The 23,974-nt window shown below is 40.1% G+C and overlaps 1 protein-coding gene across 10 annotated transcripts in view; it reads right to left on the minus strand.

Moving 5' to 3' along the window:
• The window catches only part of Gpatch8 (G patch domain containing 8), an 80,345-nt gene that overhangs the window by 21,184 nt on the left and 35,187 nt on the right, over nucleotides 1-23,974 (minus strand). For 4 of the 10 annotated variants that reach the window (NM_001398883.1, XM_087574265.1, XM_087574269.1 and 1 more), the window contains 3 exon segments: nucleotides 1,430-1,573; nucleotides 9,279-9,365; nucleotides 10,032-10,099. In NM_001398883.1, the coding sequence (NP_001385812.1) occupies nucleotides 1,430-1,573; nucleotides 9,279-9,365; nucleotides 10,032-10,099 (299 nt within the window). 10 annotated transcript variants of the gene reach the window in all.

The raw sequence follows: 23,974 nt of genomic DNA on the forward strand, positions 1-23,974 counted from the left end.
GCAGGGTAATTCTGTATTCTGAGGTACTTCTTGTGCTCTGTAGAATATTTAACGTATCTTCGGATTCCACCCACTTGATCTCAAAAATACCACCACTTAGTTATGGCGACCTGAAATGTACCCAGACAACAACTCTGAAGAGCACCTGGGGAACAGGTTCTCTCCAGGCTGATAACTACTGTGATCAAGTAGAGTAGTGAAACAAGTCAGTCAGCATATACAGGAGAAGAAATGAGAATGGAAAAAAAAAAACAAACAAACCAACGACTCAGGCTGCAACAACTCCTCCTGCACTGAGGGTGAGAGCTGCATCACTGAGGTATTAAGGTCAGTATGAATTCCATTAGTTTGGCACTTTCTTACACATTTGCTTTGATAGAAATTCTTTCCTCTTAAAAAGTAACTGTGGGGTTGGGGATTTAGCTCAGTGGTAGAGTGCTTGCCTAGGAAGCGCAAGGCCCTGGGTTCGGTCCCCAGCTCCGAAAAAAAAAGAACCAAAAAAAAAAAAAAAAAAAAAAAAAAAGTAACTGTGAGGCCAGGGAGATAGCCCAGCCATCTTGTTTGGTATGGTGGCATCATTCTGAAATCCTAACACTAGCTGGGTATCTGTGGAGGGCCATCATAAGATAAAGACCAGCTTGGTCTACACAGGGAGTTCTGGGACATTTAAAGACTATTTGTTTGAAAGCAATTTAACGGAAACCATTATTAAGACCTAAGAGGTTTGGTCCTGGGTGCTATGAAGCAAACTAGGCAATCCATGAGGAATAAGCCAGTAAGTAGCACTCTCCCACAACCTCTGTATCAGCTGCTTCTAGGTTCCTGCCCTTACTTCCCTCGTGATAACTGTTACCTAGGATATAAACCCTTTCCTCTCTAAGTTGCTCTTGGTCAAGGTGTTTCAAGTTTCCTCATGGCAGACACTTATTAAGACAAAGTAGCTTGTCGTTGTTAAGATAATGTGTCTAATTTTATTTTTCTTCCCGATTTAGGTACTTTTCAAGGCATATAGAGTAACAAAATGACTTACTGATAGGAAACAGTAGACAATAAAACTTGAATTCTTATATATGCAGATGTTCAGATGACCACAGTCAAGGAAAACTATTCAGAAGTTTAACATGTTGAGGAATAAGGAGAAACTGACATAAGCTCTCTCAGATCAATCACCATATTGAAAAAAATTAGAAACTACTTAAAGCATTACTTCAGGTTTAAGAAATTCACAACTTACTATGCTACTTAAAGTGGTAACAGAGTGGCAGGGATGTTATCTATGTTAGGATAGTCCCATGGAAAAAAAATCAAAGTATCAGGTATAAAAATAAAGACTGGCTGATACAAGAAGCCAGTCACACTCATAAACATCTACGATTGTTAACAATGAAAAGTCTTTTTCCTTGGTACCAAGTAGTCAGTTATTTCTTACCTGTTTGTGTGCATGATCATAAGAGTTGATGTGGTTGTCAAATTCCTGATGTTTCTGATACTGTTTATCACAAAGTTCACAGTAAAAGTTGGCTCTGAGATCTTCTAAGGCTTTTGCAATTGCCTTTTCTTTGTCAACATAATCCTGTTAAGAACCACAAAATAATAATAAAAAAAACCCAAACTCAGTAGAATTTAGACAGTCACTGCCCAAGCAGAGAGACAAATAACTTTCCATAACATTCAATGGCACCAGTAAACGCCACATCAAACACGGGGGATTTGGTAGGGTGACAATTTGTGTTTGCGCTGGCAAGTGTTCAATAGAGTGAGATCTTATTTTCCTTTTGGCAATACTGTAAACAAGATTCTGTATCATTTCCTACTTTGTCCTTGACCAAAATATAAGACACAATTTAATCAGGCACAGTGGTGTTGCTTGTCCAAGACAGCCCAGGCTGGCAAGATTGCCCTGAGTTCAAAGCTATCCTTCAGAAGTAGGTTTTTTGTTTTTTTTTTTTCCGGAGCTAAGGACCGAACCCAGGGTCTTGTGCTTGCTAGGCAAGTGCTCTACCACTGAGGTAAATCCCCAACCCCTAAAGCTATCCTTAATGCAGAGAGATTACTAAATTAGTCAGGGTCATACAGCAAACATCTGTGTCATCATGTCCCTCCATTTGATTCATCTTTAAAAGATACTGTTATTTTGTTTTGAATGTTTGTCTGCTTTTATGTATGTGTAATACATATGTGTCAATGCCCAGAGAAGACAAAACAGGGTGTTTAGATTCCCTGGGATGGAGTCATAGGCAGTTATGAGTTGCCATGTAGGAACTGGAAACTAAATCCAGGTCCTCTTCGAGAACAGTAGGTGCCTTTAACTTTTAAGCCATCTCTCCAGTCCCATTATACCCCGTTTTTAGTTTTAAATAGTGATTGGAATAAAGCACATACTAAACAGGATGAAGAGCAATTAGATCTATCTAAGAGGACTCAAGGGTCAACATAAAGAAAAAACCAATCAGTGAAGCATATCCTATTACTAAGGGGAATGGGATTACATGATCATCTCAATTGGTTAAGAACAAATAAAAACCTGGCAAAATCTAATCTCTCTTCCATGGTAAGAACTTCAACAAACAGGATAGGAAAAAAAAAAAATCCATGAAAAGCCTCTAGCTAGCCAGCGGTGACTGACCCCTATCCTATCCTATCCTATCCTTGGAAAGCTTGGGAGGGATAGCATAAACTACAGCCAACCTAGATTACATGAGTCCAGGAAGGTTTGTTTGGACTACTTTAGTAGGACTCTGTTTCTCCCTGCCTTCCCCTCCAGTGCTCCCAACCCTTTTTACATAGAAAAAAGAAAAAAAAATCAGCTAACATCACTATGGTGAAAGAATTAAAGTTCCCTCTCAGAATCAGAAACGAAGCAGAAATATTCACTTGTCTGCTTTGAAGATGGGGTCTTATACATTCCAGGCTAGCCTCAAACTTGCTATGTAGCCAACATAACCTTGAACTGCACCATCGTGTCCAGTTTATATAATGCTGGGGATCAAACTCAGGGCTTCATTCACATGTAGGCTTGGCAATCACTATACCAACGGAACCATATTTTCAGGCCCACTCTTGCCACTTCTGTGAGTTTGAGAAATCACTATTAGTTTGTTTTTGGAGAGTTGTTACAAAGCCCTAAATGGCCTGGAACTCCCCCAGGCTGCCAGAGATCCACCTGCTACTGCCTTCCAAATGTTGGGATTAAAGGAATGAGTATTGTTATTTTTCTCAGAGAAAATCATGCTTTACCTTATGGCTTTCAAGCTCTTTGATTCTGGTGTAGTTTTTAGAAAATCTTTTATGTGCTCAGCTTGGAAGCCTTGGGTTTTCCACTTACACTTAGTACAATATCCACAATACCACCACAATCCAGGCCAGCCTGCAATTTACTGGCCTACACTCAGGCCGACAATCAGCTGCATTTGTTGATTTTGTTACTTTTTGTTGTTGCTGTATTTTTTTAAAAAAGACTTATTTATTATGCATATAGCATTCTGCCTGCATTTAAATGGCAATGGAGGAAAGGGCATCAGATCTCATTACAGATGGTTGTGAGCCACCATGTGGTTGTTGAGAATTGAACTCAGGACCTCTGGAAGAGTAGTCAGTGCTCTTAAACAGCCCCCCACCCCCCCACTCCCCCAAGCAAACTCTCTAGCCCCATTGTCTCAAAAAACAGAGACAGAGACATGCCTCTGGCTGTTCAGGCCTGTGCAGAACAGCCTTGAACTTACAGGCTGAGTACACCAGAGTGGAGCACTGGAATAAAAGATGTGTAGAGTCATGCCAATTTTGATTTTACCCCCAACCCCCAGTTGCTGAAAACTTCTAGGTCTACCTTTTCTCTTTCCTTTTCTTCTAAAAATCAAGTTTTGTAGTGAGAATTTTGGTTTCTTTAAAGACACAGAAATACTATAATAATGTGTTTTCACTTTAAACCCAGGTGTGGGATATGGGGTTGCTTTAGATGGCCCACAGCAGCTGACTATGATTTGCTTTCTGCCCTAATGGTAGTTTCTGAGATTGTGATGTTTGGAATTCTGGGGACTTTTCAGAGAGTGTACATACTCGAGCTCCAAGAGGTAGAGTGGGCTGTTGGTTAGACGCTGTTATAACTTTTGCTAAGTAGTGTGCAAAGAAGAAACAAGAAAAATTAAATATCCTGACTGCAAAGACCAAACTATTCCCAAGACACTGGATATCCCTAATCAGCAGGAAGTAGTAGAAGAATAAAAACACCCCTTTTCTCTCTCTATTCTTTTCTCTCTCCTATCTTCTGTTGGGGGTTGAAAGGGTGGAAGGGAAAAAGAAGTAGCCAAAAGTCTGGCTACAAAGTGTCAAGTTAGAAATGGTTTTATTGGGGCTGGAGGGATGGCTCTGTGGTTAAGAGCACTGACTGCTCTTCCTAAGGTTCTGAGTTCAATTCCTGCAACCACATGGTGGCTCACAACCATCTGTAATGAGATCTGATGCCTTCTTTTGGTGTGCATGAAGACAGCTACAGTGTCCTTATACATTAAATAAAGAAATCTTTTTAAAAAATGGTTTTATTCTATAGCTCATGTTTCCTAACTTTTATAACTTCTGTTTCTATTTTTTTTCTTGTTATTTTGTTTTGAAACAAGGTTTCTCTGTGTTGCCTTGAATTAAGAGTTCAGTCCTAGAATTCTTTGTAGACCAAGCTTTCTCAAACTCAGAAAGACACTTGCCTCTCCAATGCTGATTAAAATGTGTGCCACTATGCTCAGCCTTCCTGTTTCTATTAAACTCATAGAGAAAAGTCAATGGCCTAGGTTCAGTTTTTACTAACTCAGTTACCTTGGTATGTACAACAACCAAGAGCTGAGTATGCAGCTCAGAGGTAAAAGTCTTGCTTAGGGTGCTTAAGACTTGACCCTTGACCCCAGGGATGGGGATCTGCTCTTTGCTAGCTGTTCTGCTTAGAGATTTTAGCCTTTTTTTTTTTTTTCTCCTTTTGTAATGCACTCCACGAGGGCAAGGGGATGCCTGAAGATGCTTACTTTTTCTACTAGCCCTTCTGCAGGGCTGGGGCATGCTAGGCTGTGGTGTTATCAAGAGTTTATTAGGGTCCCAGTCACAGCAGTATTTATTATGTTTTCTATACCGAAAATAACCCCTTTTCCCCCTAAATCTTCCCTGTGGACTTAAAAACTAAAATCTAAAGTTTGTTAGTTGGTCAAAATGCCACACTCAGAACAAACTCAGCACTTAGGTTACCTTATCTGATTTTGGTCTGTTAATTTCTTCCTAGCCTGATTCTCATTCTTTTCTCTCTCTCTCTCTCATTCATTCATACATCCACCCCCCCTTTCCCTCCCTCTCTAAATTTTCTGAGACATGGTTTCTCTGTGTAGCCCTGGCTGTCTTGTAACTCAGTCTGTAGACCAAGCTGGACTCAAACTCACAAGAGATCCACCAGCTTCTGCCTGTGCCTCCTGAGTGCTGGAATTAAAGGAATGTAATGCCTAGTTGCAGTTGCTCTTTAATCTACTATTTTTTCAGGGGTTTTGATAGTCTAAAGATTTTTAGCTGTAAGCCATAAAAAGATTCTCAGACTAGGAGATGCAGCTCAATGGCTGAGCATACCCTAACACATCTAAGGCCCTAGATTCAATGCTTGGTTACTTAACCAAAAATTAATATATTTTTAAATTTTGTTTTTCTATTTAAGGGTGTTTTGCTTGCTGTGTACTATAGAAATGGGGGAAAGTGAACTTTTAATTTTACATTAAAACATACCCTTTAGGGCTGGAGAGATGGCTCAGTGGTTAAGAGCACTGACTGCTTTTCCTGAGGTCCTGAATTCAATTCCCATCAACCATGTGCTGGCTCACGACCATCTGTAATGAGATCTGATGCCCTCTGCTGGTGTGTCTGAAGACAGCTACCGTGCACTCATACAAAATAACATCTTGAGACCCAACATTAAAAAGCATACATTTATTGCTTATTTTACCTGTTATATGAGTCTGTGAAACTAGATCCCCTGGAAGTGGAGTTGTAGGAAGTTGTGACTTGCCGTGTTGATTCTGGGAACAGAACTCAGGTCCTTTGTAGGAGCAGTAAGTGTTCTTATCCTCTAAGCCATCTATCTCTTCAGCCTCATAAAATATATTTTTATTAATGTATGTGTGTGTACTCTGTGTATAGTGAGGAAGGGACTGGAAGAGGGCAATGGATTCCTTTGGAGTTGGAGTTAAAGATGGTTATGGGTTCTAGAAACCAGCTCAGACCCGCTAGAATAGTTCATATTATTCATATAGAATAGAATAGTCATGCTGAACCATATGAACAAAAACCCAAGGTGGATAGCACCTGAAACACAGCACAAAGTGTTGACCTCTTGCCTTCACTGACACATGCGCTATGTGCAGGCCAGCAGGAAGGCAGGCACGCACACACACATGCACCATCTATCTGGTAAGAGACCCTGAGTAACTAGGACATACTACCCTTTTCAATTTGAGTGGGTGGACGTGTTATTGTTTTAAGATAAGTCACTCCCACTGTAGCCCAGGCTGACCTAAAACTCATTATGTAACTGAAGCTTGCTTTGACTTTGAGCCAGTCATTCTTTCTCAGTTTCCTAAATTTTTGGATTACAGGTACATGTTACTATGCTGGTTCAGTACTTAAAAACAGGAATAGGCCAGTATGATGGTTCAGTGGATAAAAGCACTTGACACCAAACTTGAATGCAATCTGTGGGACCTACATGGTAGGAGAGAAATCATTCCGTGACTGTCCTCTGACCTTCATAGGCCTGCATGGCATGGACATGGACAGACACAGAAATGGACTTGGTCAGGCACAGAAAGACAAAGCAAATACATGCAATTAAAAATCTGTAAAAATATTTAAAGACACACAATCACACACACAAACAAAGTTATAATAAGCTCTAAAAAGCATCAGTCAGGTGAGACAATCTAGAGGGAAGAGAAAGTCAACTCGTCTAGTAATTTTGTTCCATAAACAAAACACCTACAGTTCCTACCCATGACTCTTCAGGTTCTAACGGGGAGCAGTGAAGGTCCCAAGTTCTTCATGTACAAGCACTTTAGAGTCTTAACACACACAAGATAAGCTCCAGATTGAAAACTTTTCTGCAGTTTCTAATTCATTTAAAAATGAACCTAGGTCAGGGCAGTTGGGTGGTGCATACCTTTAATCACAGCACTTGGGAAGCAGAGGCAGGTGAATCTCTGAGTTCAAAGCTAGCCTGGTCTACAGAGCGAGTTCTATTCTAAGATAGCCAAGGCTACACAGAGAAACCTAAAACAAACAAACAAACAAACAAACAAACCAAAAAAATCCCAAAGGAAACAAACGTAGTAAACCTAGCCAAGTGTGGTGGCACGCGCCTTTAATCCAAGCCCTCAGGAGGCAGAGGTAGGTTGACCTCTGAGTTTGAGGGCAGTCAGGCCTTTAAAGTTGAGATCCAGGGATAGCCAGGGCTAGGGCTATGGCTATGGCTATGGCTATGGCCGCCACCACCACCAGACATCACTGGAACCCCCAAACAGCAGCAAGCATCTTCCACTCTTATTTCATATGTATGAGTGCTTGCTTGAGTGTGTCAAGGCACCACCCGCATGAAGTTCCTATGGAGGCTAAAGAACATAGGAACCCTAGGGTTGGAGTCACAGATAGTTGTGAACTCAGGTCCTCTGGAATACAAACTGTACTCTTAACCGCTGAGCCATCTCTCTAGACATTAAAAAAAAATTAAAGGGTTGGGGATTTAGCTCAGTGGTAGAGCACTTGCCTAGCAAGCGCAAGGCCCTGGGTTCGGTCCCTAGCTCTGAAAAAAAGAATTAAAAAAAAAAAATTAAAAGTATTTGTTTTGTTGTGTATATTCAATATGTGTGAAGTATACTTAAGTATGTGAGTTCAAGGAGGTCAGAGAACAACCTGGGTTGTTAACCTCACCTCCCTCCTTGTGTGGGGAAGGTCACTGTATGGACACGCTAGATGGTCCCTAGCTTCCAGGGATCATCTTGTCACTGCCTCCTGTTTCCCCACAGGAGTACTGGGATTACAGGCACCTATTGCCACATCTAGCATCCTGTAACATGAACTCAGGTTGTCAGGGTTTTGTAGTAGTGCTTTGCACACGGAGTGTCTGCTAAGCGTTGGTTTTTGCTTTTCTTCTTTTCCAAGTCAGTCTTAATGCGTCGTGTCCTTAGGCACTGTCCTCAAATTTTTGGCAGTTCTGTTGCCTCCTCTTCCTAAGGGTTTGGGATTACAAGTGTGTGCCATCTTGTCTAGCACCTGCTCTGCCTCTCCAATGCCAGGAAGCCAGGCACGCGCCGCACCCCAGGGTCTCAGGAGTCCTTATAGGTATGCTATCACCTCAGCCTTGGCTGCTTTTTAATCTTTAAGTTGGTAAAATGATAATTATCTTAATTTTACTCTATTGTTATCTATCTTAACAATGAAAGGAAATAATAGATTTTTGGGTTCCAAGACTAACAAAGATTTCTTATGTCTCCAACTAGGACATCACCCCTTTCTCTATTCCATACTACTGAGGGAAGTTTGAATACCCGGGCTTAATTTATAGGCACTTCCAAGTACCGAGACTCTGAAGGACCTTTAACAGAGCTCCGACTGAGTAGGCAGACTATGGTTCTACTTCCCCTTCACACAGTAGAATACAATTTTTTTCGTTTTAAAACAAATCCCTTCTTTTTTTCCATTTTCACCTTAAGTATCACAACCAAAACCCAGCAGACAGATGTCTGCTTTAGGGCTGAGTGCAATTAACAATGAACTAGAAAACTCTTCCTTTGCCACAGTAAACACCTTTGCTCGGGACTCGGGAGACTGCAGAGCAGATAAGGCCGTCTGCCACCAAGCTGGAGGACCTGAGTTTGCTCTCTGGGTGGAAAGAGAGCTCTTGAAAGTTGTTCCTTGACTTCTATGCGTACTGTGGCATTACACATAAAATGAATGCTCCCCCTCCTTAACAAAGCCGTCATGCACTTTGTTTGTTAAAAAAGAAAGCCTCCAAGGACTCAACCACTTTTTTATTGCTACTACCTGACCTGCTGTATACTTCCTAGGACTAATACTTTCAGACACTGATGCAATTTTCCCAGCACACATATGAAATAGGTATTTCAGTTTTTACTGAGGCAATAATAAAAAGATTATCACAACTCACTATCAAATGTAAACAAATGTTGTCAGTCAAAATGTCACCACAAATGAAGGTTTCTTTTCTGTATGAATATCTCAGACAACAATGACTTTGTTTATGTTACCTTGTACTTCTGTCTCAGCTCTTCTGTGTCTTCTTTTTCTACTTCTAGGACACGGCGCCGTTCGGTAGCATCTTCGGCATAATCCAGCTTGACAAAAAAAGATATATTTATTCTCATTTCCTAAAGAACCCTAGGACAGTTATGAAAATGTCATCTGCACAAGCATGATTTTTTTTTGTTTTGTTTTGTTTTGTTTTTTTCGGAGCCAAACAAGCGTAATGTTTGATAGCAATTTTTTCCTGTGTTTTTCCTCAGCTAGTTCTAGCTTTACTGTCATATCACAGAAAACAAAGTATGTTCCTAATCTCTTTCCTGATGTTTGCCAGTACACCCACCTGCTGATTACAAGATTTCAGTTCATAATAGTTACTTCCAAGGAATTAGAATAGGATGAAGACAATATTTCAGACAATGAAACAAAGGTACTGTAGGTAATATATGTATATAACCCTGCACGGGCAGTGCATCTACTTTAAGCACAGAGCACTAGTGTCCATTAAACAAGTGCCAGGGCCTGACCTGGTCTTTCTGTGCAATACCCGAAAATTCCTCTACAGGGCATTATATACATCCTCAGTGCTTCCACTTCAAAAACAGCACAGAATAGAAACATCAAATATACTTTTAATTGATCAAAGAAAAATTAATTATGTTCCATCTGGTTAAGTATATGCTTACACCGATATTTGAGTTGGAAGTTAATGCCAATTTTAAATATTCCATAACACTAATGTCTTAATGAGACCAATTTACCTCCATTTCCATTCGACCCATGCCCATGACATCATACTTGACAACGATTGGAATAGGATCTGTTCTCCCTGTAACAGGAACACAGAATTAAGCTGAGACATAAAACTGGTCTAACAGTTCACTTAACATTAGGTTTGGGAGGTTAGATCTTGCCTTGAAGTGCAGAGACCAGAAAGCTACAGTGAACCAAACAAAAGCCATTCTCACAGCTTCCATCCAATCCTTTCTTTCCTGGATTAAACCCAACAACCCACTTTGGTTGGCCTAGTCAGAAAGAATTCCAGATTATTATGGCAAAGCTGAGTGGGGTACATCAGAGGAAGTTCACAGTTATAAACTTTACAAGTTCCCTTTCTTATTTGTTTTTTATAAGACAGGGTCTCATGTAGTCCAGGTTGGCCTCAAACTCATTAAGTAGGTGAGGATGACCTTGAACTCCTGATCCTCCTGTATGCAATCACAACTTTGTTTCCAAAATCTTCCTGTCTATCCTTTAAACTGCTTGGGGGGGGGGGGTTGCATTTCAAACAACAGACGAAATTATCAATCAGTATGTTTAACTATTGTTTTTCAAAAAACATTTTCCAATCAAAAGAAAATTTTAAATAAAAAACGACAGCTACTTGCCCTTAAGGACAAGACTGGTTTTACTTTACAACTGATTGTGGACGGTAAGTGGTAAGCTGTGAAAAGGACTAGTTGCGAAGAAAATTGACTTTCAACTAATTGATCTATGCTGGAGATTTTTAAAAAGTAAATATATATTTAATCCACTCATAACCAGCCAAACAAAGCAAAATGGGGCAGACAAGCACTTTACTACCACAGCTGTTTTACATCACAACTTGCGCTGTTCATTGTGATGTAACAGAACAGGACTTACCTTACCCAGTGCTCACCTTCAGTGAAAAAACACAATGTTTACTTCCCTCATCATCTCACTCTGACTGGTGTAAACAATTGTTTTTTGTTTTGTTTTTCTTGTTGTTACACACACACACATACATATATATAGATATATATATTATACCTTTGGGCAAGAAATTTGAGTTTTATCAGGCTAAATCTTGGGTATTATCAAAGAAAATAATTTTTAAAAATTGGTTTGTTTGAGTCCTGAAGCATAAAAAGAAAATTACCAGCCACACTTGTGTCTGGCCACTATATATTTATGGAATTAATATTTTTCTTTGTCTTTAAACCACACAGAAAAACAAATCCGGAAATTTAACTACTTGTCAACAATATTCCATTATTGACACTTAGAAATTTAAGTGCTTATCAACGAGATCCCATTATTGTTTTTAAACAATAAATAGGTAGAAAACGAGTAATTATCATCATAGTCTTTTTTTTTTTTTTTTTTTTTGGCAAATAATAAAATTGTTTGCCAGGAAAACAAACCCTTCTAGAACACAGTCTTCTAGTAGATATGACCAAGACTGCCAGTGGAACCAAGCACAAATGCAGTGCTCGCCCCCTCTGCCCAAGGGTATAATGAGTGAGCAGTGACTGCAATCTCTAGCAAAAGGACCAAGGTGAAGACGGGTTATAAAAATGACTTCCTAGGTGCAGCATCACTTTCATAACGTCTCAGGCAGGGATTTACTGGTAAAGCAAACAGTCCAATGAAACAATTAAAAAGAACATCAAAGAAATTTATTTTAGAATCTTTTTTGATTGGTCAAAAATTAATTTTGAAAGATTCAACAAAGTTTTGGTGCCTCTGTACCAAATTGTTTACCTCTGTAAACCCCTGTTTATAAATTCTGCATTAGTACTTTTGCCTTCTAAGGCAGTCAGAGTTTAACTTATTTATAAATGCAGTAGCAAGTGCTAGTGCCCATTACACTGGGGTGGGGAAATCAAGGTTTTCACTATTAGAATTTAATATTTTAACTGATTCTTTTTGGCAGTTCGAACATATATATCCCTTCATAACATTACCCTTTAATGAACAGGGATCAGACAAGTTGCATAAGGAAAGGAGAGGGAAATGAAAAGACCAAGCAGAAGGATGAGGCTACAACAGAGAGAGTAAGCCTAACATATTGGTGCACTGATGACAAAAGGAGTAATTCAGTCTGAAATAAAAATTACCACTGCTAAGTTTACCATCACCACAACAAGTCCAGGATCATAATGCTGTAAAAAAGAAACACGGTTTGTTAGGCAGAAACCATCAGGGTAGGAAACAGGCCTTCTAGCAGGCAGACAGGACAGGGGTAAAGTACCAATTGGGCTTTTGTCCCTCCCCCGATTTCAGTGAGGCTGGAGGAAGGACATTTTGTGCTACAGCAGCTGTTTTTGTACTGGTCAGATGGGGTGTGAGATTTTTGTACTGCTACTTGAGAACACGAACAATCTCCTCTTCAGTAATAACCCAGGGGTGGGGGCTGGGTCAGGATGTCAGTCTGTTAAAGGGAGAAAACTAACTCTAGCTTCCAACCTTTCACTTAACAGACTCATTCTGGCAAATCAGTATTCGGAGTCCAAGATGGGACTCCTTAAATAAATCACAGTAAAAATTAGATGGAACCAACCAGACACCGATCTGTTAATTGTTTTTTCATTAAAGAACTATGTAAGGAGCCTAAGGAGACAGGGTTAAGACCACTTTAAAATAACTAGAAGTCTAGAAAACAACTTTAGATCTTTGGTGCTTAAAGAATTGAGTGCTGTTAACGATGAGTAAACTAAGGGGCTTAGCTCGGACCGCTGCTTCCTGTTAAAAAGACTTCATAGATTCCCTCACATCTATCCTTCTGCACAGAACTAGACCAACTCCAGGAGAAATAACTCCAGAGAAGAAGCCTCAAAAGAGCCATCATTAATAATTTCTCTAGAGTTAACTCAGTAAATACCCACATTACACAACGACCTGAAGATGAAGTTACTGCTTGCATTAATTATTATACTACATTATTATGCTATATTATTACACTATATTATATTACACTACATTATTACACTACATTATTATGCTATTAAGGAGAACACACAGGTCAAGGGAACAAAATCACAGTGGGAAACAGACTCCAAAGAATATAAATAGGAAGAGACTGCACCATGGTTTTTTATAAAATCCCCTTACTTATTTCCAATTAATGACTGAGCTTATCATGAAGAATATCATTCAGAATAACCAAATAACAATTTGTAACAATCAAGTTTTTAAGCTTTTATTATTTGTTTTTAATGACAGTTTTTCTGTGTAGTTTGTCCTGGAGCTCACTCTGGCGACCAGGCTGGTCTTGAACTCATAGAAATCCACCTGCCTTTGCCTCCCAAGTGTTGGGACTAAAAGCATTTACCACCACCACCCGGCTTTCCTTCCTTTAAAATTTTATGTCTATTGGTGTTGTACCAGTATGTGTGTCTGTAAAGGTGTTTCATCCTGGAGTTACAGACAGCTGTGAACCACCCACCATGCTGATGCTGGAAACTCAACCCAGGTCTACTGGAAGAGCAGCCAGAGCTCTAAACCACTGAACCATCTTTCCAGCCCCATGATCATTTTTTTAAAAAGGCAAACACAGGGGGTTGGGGATTTAGCTCAATGGTAGAGCACTTGCCTAGCAAGCTCAAGGCCCTGGGTTCAGTCCCCAGCTCCGGAAAAAAAAGAAAAGAAAAGGGAAAAAAAAAAAAAAAAAAAGGCAAACACAGCAGTAGCAAAGTGTATATTCTCCTGAACAGCCAACTTCTTTTTAAAACAAGCTAAACTCAGTTCCTTATTTTCAAGCATGGAAATTTTTATTTAAATTCTATTAAATTATTAAGAATATTTTTGTTGTGTCTCTCACTGTCCCCAACTTTAAGAAAATGATCTGAGGCCAATAAACTGGCTCAGGGGGTAAGGCACTTGCCCTGCAAGCTGACAGCTTGAGTCCTGGGATCCACATAAAGGAAGGAGAATCTACTCCACTTCAGAACCTGCTGAGTAAGCGTACTGGACATAGAACCTTATTTTCTTTTTTTTTTTTTGGTTCTTTTTTTTCGGAGCTGGGGACCGAACCCAGGGCCTTGCGCTTCCTAGGTAAGCGCTCTACCACTGAGCTAAATCCCCAGCCCCCAGAACCTTATTTTCTAAATAAAGCTAAATGATGTTTTGCTAATAAACTGGAATTTGTTTCTATATCTATTTATTGTTTTGTCTTTGTAGTGGGGAGAATAGAATCCATGAACTCGCAAATGCTGTCATTAAGCTACTCCAGTCTAATGATCAATGCTTTCCTTTATTTTGATTGTGTCTATGTGCTCACATGTGTATGTGTGTGTTTGTGCCTTGAATGTGTACAACACTGGAATATAGATGCTAGAGTTCAACCTCAGGGGTCTTCTTTGTCTTTTCACCTTATTTTTTGAGACAAGTTCTTTCAGTGATCCCAGAGTTTTCAGATTGGCTAGCAGGCCTGAGAGATTTTCTGTTTCTGTTATTGCCATGTTTATAGATATGAACTAGGAACCCAAACTTAGATCTGCAGATTGAAGACACAAGTACTGTCTGATTCATATACCCAGCCACCCTTATGTAGATATCTTTTAATCAAAGAACTCCAAAAAAGTCAGGCATGGTGACTCACATCAGGAATTACCAGCACTTGGGAATTAGGCTCAGGATGAGAACTATGGCAAATCTGAGGCTAGCGGGGACTAAATACACAGTGCATTCTAAGCCAGGCAGAGCTGGAGAGCGAGAAGAAGACCTGGACTGAAAAACAAAAGCAATGCCCACCACGACCACAACAAAGAATGTGCTTACACAGTGACCGCATACATTTCAGTAATTAATCCAGTGTTCACTGAGTGACGTTATTAGCTCATCCAAAACAAAGGACTTAGGAAGATTTAATAACAGTCTGTATGCTTCACTTTGATTCTAAAGTCTGAACAGTAGAAAATATTTGGGGAGCTACAGAGCTATCTGGACAAGCAAATGGCTTCTTCAGTTGTATCTCCTACCATTGGTTGTGTTACAAGTGTTCTAAAACCACAATGGTTACTATTGCAGGATTATTTTAAAACCCCCAAGGACTTTCCAGCTTCCTGTAAACCACTTTCCTTGTACTTTCACAGCTGCCCATCCCAGCACACACACATATTTTCATAAATTCCTTAGCACAGATTTTTAAGGGTTGTTCCCCTAAAAGGCTAGGCTATAAAAGTCCATTTCTCCAAGAGAAGACAATCACCAAACAATGCCTTTTTACAACCAGAGGATGGTATGAGTAGATGACTATCTTCTCTATTTTCAATACTGTCATATAGATCAAAAGAGGTAACAAAGAAAGCAAGCTTTATAAACACATTACTATTCAGAAGGCTGCTGAACACTACAAGTCATCACAAGGATTCAAAGCCACCTGTTTGCATAAGTGCTTAAGATGGCCACAGGACAACTCCCGTATTGCTTCTTAGGTGCCATTCAGCTTGTTTTTGGAGAAGAGCTCTCTCATGGAGCTCACCATGCAGTCTAGACTAGCTAGTCAGTCTAAAGGATCTGTCTGTCTCTGCTTCCCCCACACTGGAGTTACAAAGGTGTCACATCTATTTTTTTGCAACCTGGGTTCTGTGGTGAGAATGGTAAAGATTACGGGGACTTACAAGAAATGGACTAAATGTGTTTTTGATCATGAAATGAAAATGTGACTTTAGGAACCAGAGTGGAATGTTATGATCTAAAGTGATGTGTTTGCAGCTGACAAAAAGCTCACTCGGCAGAGGAAAGCTTGCTGTGAAGCTGGACTATCGGAGTTCAATCCTTGGAACCTATGTAAAAAGGAAAGGGAGAAGACTAACTCTACAAAGTTGTCCTGTGACCACAAACACACCATGGCATTCAAACACACACATAACACTCATGCACAGGCACAGGCCTTTAACCTCAGCACTCAGAAGATTGAGGAAGATCCCTCCGAGTTCAGACCAGTTAGTTCTACATATGGTCTGTATTAATGAGGGGCTGGGGAGAAGAGGAATAAAAAAAAAAAAATCAGGTAATATTAGGGAGGCAGAGGTAGAGGCAGGCAGACATCTTGAAGTTCAAGGTCAGCCTGATCTACATAATGAGTTTCAGGAAAGCCAGGGCTTCACAGAGTCCCAAAGGAAAAACAACAACAAAAAAAGACAAAATCAGATTTGCAGGGCATGTTGGCATAGCCCTGGTTGGCATTGATCCCAACATTGCATAAATGTAATGTCAACTAGAGTGGCAGAGGCAAAAGGATCAGAAGTTCAGAGGAATCTTCAGCTACATAATGAGTAAGACTCAGGGAAACCTTGGCCACATAAGACTATCTGAAAAAAATACCAAAGTGGGAGATGGACAGAGGTTGGGGATGGGTAAGCAAGCAAGATGGCTCAGCAGGAAAAGGTGCTTACCACCAAGCCTGATGATCTGAGTTCAAATATCTGGGAATCAAATGATAGAAGGAGAGAAACAACCCCCTCAAATTATTCTTTGACCTCCATACACACAACTCATAAACACACAACAGATAAATGGAATAAAAATTTTAAATAAACACGGGCTGGACCTAGGCCTCCCCAACAGCTTGGTCTTTGTGTGGATCCCGAAAGACTGGAGCAGAGACTATCCCAAAAGCTGTTGGCTGTATGTGGGATATGTTCTTCTAGCAGGGCTGCCTTGTCTGGCCTCAGTGGGAGAGAAAGAACCTAGTCTCCCAGACTTGAAGTGTCAGGTTTGGGGGATGCCCAGAGAAGTCCCTGCCCACTCAGAGAAGGGAAGAGGGATGGGGAAGGATTGTGGGAGGGGGTGACAGGAAGGGGGGGCAGTGATCGGAATGTAAAGTAAATAACTAAAAAATAAAATAATCTTTTAAATAAAAGTAATAACTACCGTTTCTTATGGAAAAGATACCAACAACCCATAGATGCCTGTGTCTCATACATCTACTAGCAAATACATTTGGTCAGATGTGAAATAGTTGCTTCAATATTCTTATAATGTAACATTTTGCCTGCTCAATTGTTAAATAAACTGACATTCTAAGTTAAATTGTTCAATTTTCTAGAATCACCATTATAATACTCATATTGTATTTGTTATATCTGTTTCCCTCTAAGTCCTAAGTAGGAATGAGTTTACATGTTTATTCTCCTCACACCCAGTTATGTTACATAGCCCAGGGCAGCCTGTTATGAACCTCCTGCCCCAGCCTCTAGAACACCCCACCTGCTCAACTTCTAACTCCCCCTTTTCCCCCACCCTATTTACATGTATACAGAATCTCATAAGCATCATCTGTCAATAAAAAAGCTTATGGCCAATGAGCTGAGGCAGAAAATAGGAGGTGGGACACTGTCAGGAAGAGATTCTGGGAAATCGACTGAAGAGATTGGCCACAGAATGCTGAGGAGACAGATTAAGTCAGCACATAGCTGAACCCAGGTTGGAATAAAGGAATAATTAGTTAAGAACAAATCAGAGAACAAGCTGAAGCTTATGGCCTATGTGTTTATTTCCTTTTTTTTCCTTTTTTTCGGAGCTGGGGACCGAACCCAGGGCCTTGCGCTTGCTAGGCAAGTGCTCTACCACTGAGCCAAATCCCCAACCCCTAGGTGTTTATTAATAAATAGTCTTAGAGTCGTTATTTCTGGGAATTAAGTAACCAGGAGAAAAAACTGGCATTTTTACACATTTCTTCATTCACTCACTTACTCACTCACTCACTCATTTATTTATTTATTATTTATTTATTTATTGGGGTAGTGGTCTTGGTGATGAATACCATGGTGTGCATATGTGACCAGCAGTCAGAGGACAACTGGCAGAGGTCAATACTCTCCTTCCACTGTGTGGATCTTGGGTACTAAGTTCAACGTGTTGAGCTTGACAGCTAGCACATTTACCTACCGAGACATCATGCTTGGCCCCATCTGTCTTCAAGTATTAATGTTGTTTTGGGCTATTCTAAGGAGTTGTAAAACATACACAGAATAAACCAGGCAAAGTAACAACAAAGAACATGCAAAAACCTACCAATTACAAGTCTTTAGAAACTTACGGTTCAGGAAGGATAAAAGAAATACACAAATAATAATAAAAATTATACAATGTAGAACACTAAAAATTCCACAGAGAAGGAAAATAAAACATAAGGAAGGGAGTGGCTCATACCTGTGATCTCAGTACTCAGGAGATAAGGCAAGGAGAACATCTCAAACCTGAAGTCCACCTATCTACACAGAGAGACCCTGCCTCAAACACCAAAACCAAAACCAAACAAATAAACAAAGAAAGCAAGGAGAGCTGGTGCTCAGTGGGTAAAAGGCGCTTAGCTTGCCACCAAACTGACAACCTGAGTCATCAACAGGATTTACACTGTGGGAACTCCCAAGTGGTATTGTCTGATCTCCACACACATCATGGTATTTTGTCCCCAATAAATAAAAAACATGCAAATTGAGTGCGCGCGTGCGCGCGCGCGTGTGTGTGTTGCAAAAAATAAAAATGAGAAAATTATAAGGAACCAAAGTTTTAGTATTTTCTTTTGGGAGATCAGAAAATCTTTCAACAAACCAACCAACCAACCAACCAACCAACCAACCAACCAACCAACCAACCATGCCAGTCATGATGGCACACACATTTAATCTCAGCACCCAGGAGGCAGAGACAGGTGGATCGCTGAGCTTGAGGCCAGCCTGGTCTACAGATCGAGTTCCAAGATATCCAGGGCTACACAGGAAACCCTATCTCGAAAAACAAAACAATAACAAAAACAAAAGAAAGAAAATCCATAAAAACCTGTGAAAGATTTTTACTACCTAATTTAGCTTCCTGAGAACTAAATTAAAGGCACAGATTTATTTATTTATTTATTTATTTTTAAAAACACAAAAAGAGCTCAGTGGTAAAGCACTTGACCAGCATAAACAAAGTCCTGGGCTTAATACCTAGAATCACTAAATAAATCCATAAATATAGGAATAACCTATTCATGAGGATTCTATTAAACAGAAAAATGCACATGTTTTAGCGTGATTCTACTACTTATTTGCTATAGAATCTTGGAAAAATTATTGTTTGAAATGGAAACTTCTTGTCAGGTATGGTGGTGTATTACCTGTGAAACAGACACCCAAGAACTGGAGGCAGAAGTTCAGGGCCTGCCTAAATAACACAGAGCCACAAAAGAAGCTTATCTCAGAAAATAAGAGTCAATTTCTGAATCTGAAAAATGGGAATTTTATTTTAGAGAGAGGAGAATACTGTTACACTAGCAGGCTATGCAAATGCAGAGGCAGACTACCTCTGACCTCCATACACAGCACACACATAACATCATCATCCACAAAGATTTTTAAAAAATGAAATCAATAAAAATGATCTCTAGAAAAGCTTCTTTATGTTGAGCTTTGTGGCACATGACATTATCCTGCACTTGAGAGGCAAAGGTAGATGGAGCTCTTTCAGTTTGAGGCTAGTCTGGTCTACACAGTGCAAGTCTTAGGGCAGCCAGGCCTGCATAGTGAGACCTACCTTTAAAAGAAAACAAACAAACAAACAAAAAGGTGGTTTTGCATTTAGTTAGGCAGCGTGGTGGTGGTGGTGTAGACCAGTAATTTTGGCATTTGGAAGGCAGAGGCCTGAGATCAGGAATTCAAGGTCATCATCTATAGCAAGCTTGAGGCTAATCTGAGTTACATGAGACCCTGCTTCATAAACAAACAAACAAACAAACAAACAAAAAACCCTTTTATTTAGTTATTCTTCCAAATTAATTTACCTTGAAATGTCCAAGCTACTTCTCAACTCGTGCGTGCGTGCATGCGTACGTGCGTGCGTGGGGGTTAGAGGTAAGCCTGGGTATTGTTCCTCAGATGCCATCCTCATTTTTAGAGACAGAGTCTGAGTTTCTCTTTGACCTGGAGGCTGCTGCCAGTTTCTACCTCTGCAGCTCAGATCGTAAGTGTACACCACAGTAACGGGCTTTTTTCATGGACTCTAGGGATCAAACGTAGATGTTCACACTTTATAGTGACTGCTACCCAGTTCTTTCCGGCTCTACCTTCTTTTCTTTATAACCGGAAAAACAGTAGGAAGAATGAAAAATTGCTTTCTACTTCCAATTTTAATTTGAAATTATTTTTATGCCATGAACTTACTACATAATTAATGTCTCTTCATATATCCTTTAAATTTTAATTATTATTTTTCATTATGAATGTGTGTACTTGTTACTATGTGTACATGCATATGAGGCCGGCAGTGTCTGAATCCCCTAGAACTAGAGTTACAGTTTGAGTCACCTGATAGAGGAGTTCTGGGAACCAAACTCTAGTTTTCTGCTAAGAGCCGTATACATAGGCTCTTAACTGCTAAACCATCTCTCTAGCTCCTTGATGAACTCTTTAGATATGACAACCCTAATGAGCCAAGCAATGGTGGTACGCTTTTAATCCTAGCACAGCCAGGGCTACACAGAGAACCTTTATATCAAAAAACAACAGGCAGACAGACAGACAATTCCTATAATGAAAACCAAGTGATCTTTTCCACTATGCACTTTTCATCTGTCTACTGTTCACTACTTCCTTCCTGCTACCGTTCTCCAATCCCTTTCCTTCTAGTACTGTATTTTGTTTCTTGAAATAAGTTCTCACTGCCTTAGCTCTGGAGGTCTTAGAACATGCTGTGTAGACTAGACTGGCCTCACAGTGATACACTTGTGTCTGTCCCCCAAGATCTGGGATTAAAGGTATGTGTCATTAGCTGCCTTTTCTGTCTTACATGTATGTTTTTTTGTTTTTTTTTTCTTTTTTTCCGGAGCTGGGGACCGAACCCAGGGCCTTGCGCTTGCTAGGCAAGCACTCTACCACTGAGCTAAATACCCAACCCCACATGTATGTATTTTTAAGATTTTATATGCATCATCAGTGTTTTACCTGAATATATGTGCACCATGTACAAGGCTGGTATCTACAGAAGTCAGAAGAGAGTGTAGAATCCTCTGGAACTAGAATTACACATGATCATGTGGGTGCTGGGAATCGAACTGTGGTCCTCTGCATGAGCAACAATGCTCTAAACTGCTGGGCTCTAGCTCTTGTCCCCCATCACTGTCATTTTAGCTTTAAAATTAGATCTCTTGGGGCTAGAAAGATGGTTTAGTGATTAAAAATGCATACTGCTCTTCAGAAGGACTGGAGATCAGAATCCAGCGCTTGCTTGGGGACGGTCACAACTGTACGTCAGCTCCCTCTTCAGTCCTGTGCAGGGAGCCCCCGACATGCAGCATAGAGTCCCAAAGAAATGCACATGTAAACATGAGTAACTCTTCTAAATTTAAGATGTATGTTATGTGCTAGTGTTTTGCCTGCATGTATGGCATGTATGGCATGTATGCATGTGCACATGTGTACTGGTGCCTGAAGGCTAACGGCATTAGAGCTCCTGAAAGTGGAGTTACTGATGGTTGGAACCACTTGTGGATGCTGGAAAGTGAATCCAGGTCCTGCATAAAAGCAACAAGGGCTCTTAACCACAGAGCCATCTTTCTTGACTCTAAAGACAAATCTTTTTTAAAAAAATTAAACTCTTACTCGAGACTGAATTCTATTTACTATCTGGGTTTATCCTTTTTTTAAATCTATATCAACTAAATTCTACTAAGAAGATTAAAGATAGCCAGATGTGTTGGTGTTCATCTATAATCTTAGCATTTGGTTTACAAATTCAATGCCAGCCCGGATTACAGATTATATAGTAGGAGTTTGCTTAAAAAAGCATTAAAGGCAAGCTGGAGAGCTGACTCAGGGGTTAAGGCCCTGATCCACAGCACTCACGGGGAACCTCTCCACTCCCTCAAGCCAAGCATAAATGTGATACACAGACATACATGAAGGTAAAACACTCATACACATAAAATGATAAAATAGAACCCAAATATTATAAAATTTATACTTTTATATAATACTAAATCTATACTTTTATATAATACTAAGTCTATGCTTTTATATAATACTAAATCTATACTTTTATATAATACTACATTTATTATTATATAATACTAGTTTTATATAATACTAAGGGTATGTTTTTATTTACATAATAGTTTTTAATAATACCTTTACGATTTTATATAATATAATACTAATTTTATATAATACTAAATCTAACTCAGAGATTACTAAGACTAGGCTTGCCTTTGATAAATGTACTAGATCTACTTGTCTCTCAGGAAGAAGAGTCAGTGCTTCCTAAACTATGTAAGCTCTGTGTAAAGTAAGCTATGGAGACAAGTTGGCCTCAGACTACAGGCCTCACACCGGGAATCTTGACTCTTTACCTTCCAGAAGCCTGGGTCAGAGGGAACCGCCATACTAGGCACAAGCCTTTCCTGACAATCCATACCTTGCTTCGTGATTCAGAGGAGCTATGTTTCCTGACCTCCCCCAATCCATTCCTATTTTCAGTATCAGCTTTCTCTGAAAGGAAAAGGGGCATAAAGTAGATTTAAGGTCATGCTTATACTTAAATGGCAGATACTCAGTAGCTCTGGGACTTTTCTAAAACTGTTCCAATTCATAAAATGACCATACTTAACTAGGCCTGGTACTCATAATGCCAGCACTAGGAAGACAAGGGCAGGAGGACCACTGAGAGTTGGAGGCCAGCACAGTCTACACAGTGAAACCTCATCTCAAAACAAACACACTGATGCACCTGTGATCCTGCATTCGGGAGCTGACCCAGAAGGATCAGGAGTTCAGGCCAGTTTTGGCTATCCTCAGCCTGAGGCCAGTCTCAGGGAAGTGAGACACTGTTTCAACTTATCCCCCTGAAAAAATACTACAATCTATTTTATTAAACAAGACAATGAGAAACATAGATCCTAGATCAACAACTGGCCTATAATATATACTTAATATTATTTTCATTTTCCTAAATTTCTCAGGGAAAAGTAGATTGTACTTTTACAAATATGCCACTCAAAAAACCATCTGTCACAGAATATATAAAGAAAGCTGATCAACAGGGCTGGGGATTTGGTCAATTGGCAGAGTGCAAGAAATCCTAGGCTCTCCAGGCCTGTCTCTGTAAATTCGAGGTCTACAAAGAGAGTTCCAGGACAGCCAGGGCTACATAGAGAAACCCTGTCTCAAAAAATAAATAACTACCCCCCCCCAAAAAAAAACAAAACAAAAAATCAAACAATAGCAACAACAAAAAGTTCTGGGTTCAATCCCTAGTACCTATAAAGCCAGATGCATACCCAAAATTGCAGCACTCTGGATGTAGGGGGATCAAGAGTTCAAGGTCATCCTTGGTTATATAATGCCTTTGATAACAGACTCTGAGACCTTGTCTCAAAAAAGTGGAAGGAGCAAGGCCTTGTGGCATGCATTCTTATTTCCAGCACTTGACCTTAATCCCAACACTTGTGAGGCAGAGGCAGGCAGATCTCTGTGAATTAGAGACCTACCTGGTCTACACGGTGAATTCCACGACAGCCAGGGCTATGTAGAGACACCCTGTATCAAGCACTACCATCCCCACACTACCCCTGCCAGTGCTCAAAAGAAAAAAGAAAAGCGGAAGAAGGAAGAGAGGAGGGAAGAAAGGAAGGAGGGAGGGACAGAAGGAGGGAAGGAAGAAAGGAAGGAGGGAAGGAATGAAAACAAATGAGGGCTGGGAAGATGGCTCCATGGGTAAAAACAGTAGTTGTGTAAGTCTGACAACCTGAGTTTAAGCCCCAGGACCCACATAAAAAGCCAGGTACAATGGTGGCTACCCGTAATCCTACCATTCCTACTTCAGGATAAGAGGTAGAGACAGGAGAATAACTCAGAAACTCTTGGGCCAGCTAGTTTACAGTATATGCACATCTGGAGGAAAGAAAAGGGGGGGAGGGGTAAGAGGGAGAGGAGGGACTGACTGACTCTGACTTAAAAAGGGGGAAGCAAATAACCAATTC

This window comes from Rattus norvegicus, chromosome 10 (assembly GCF_021556685.1).
Source record: "Rattus norvegicus strain SHRSP/BbbUtx chromosome 10, alternate assembly SHRSP_T2T, whole genome shotgun sequence".
NCBI classification, from domain to species: domain Eukaryota; kingdom Metazoa; phylum Chordata; class Mammalia; order Rodentia; family Muridae; genus Rattus; species Rattus norvegicus.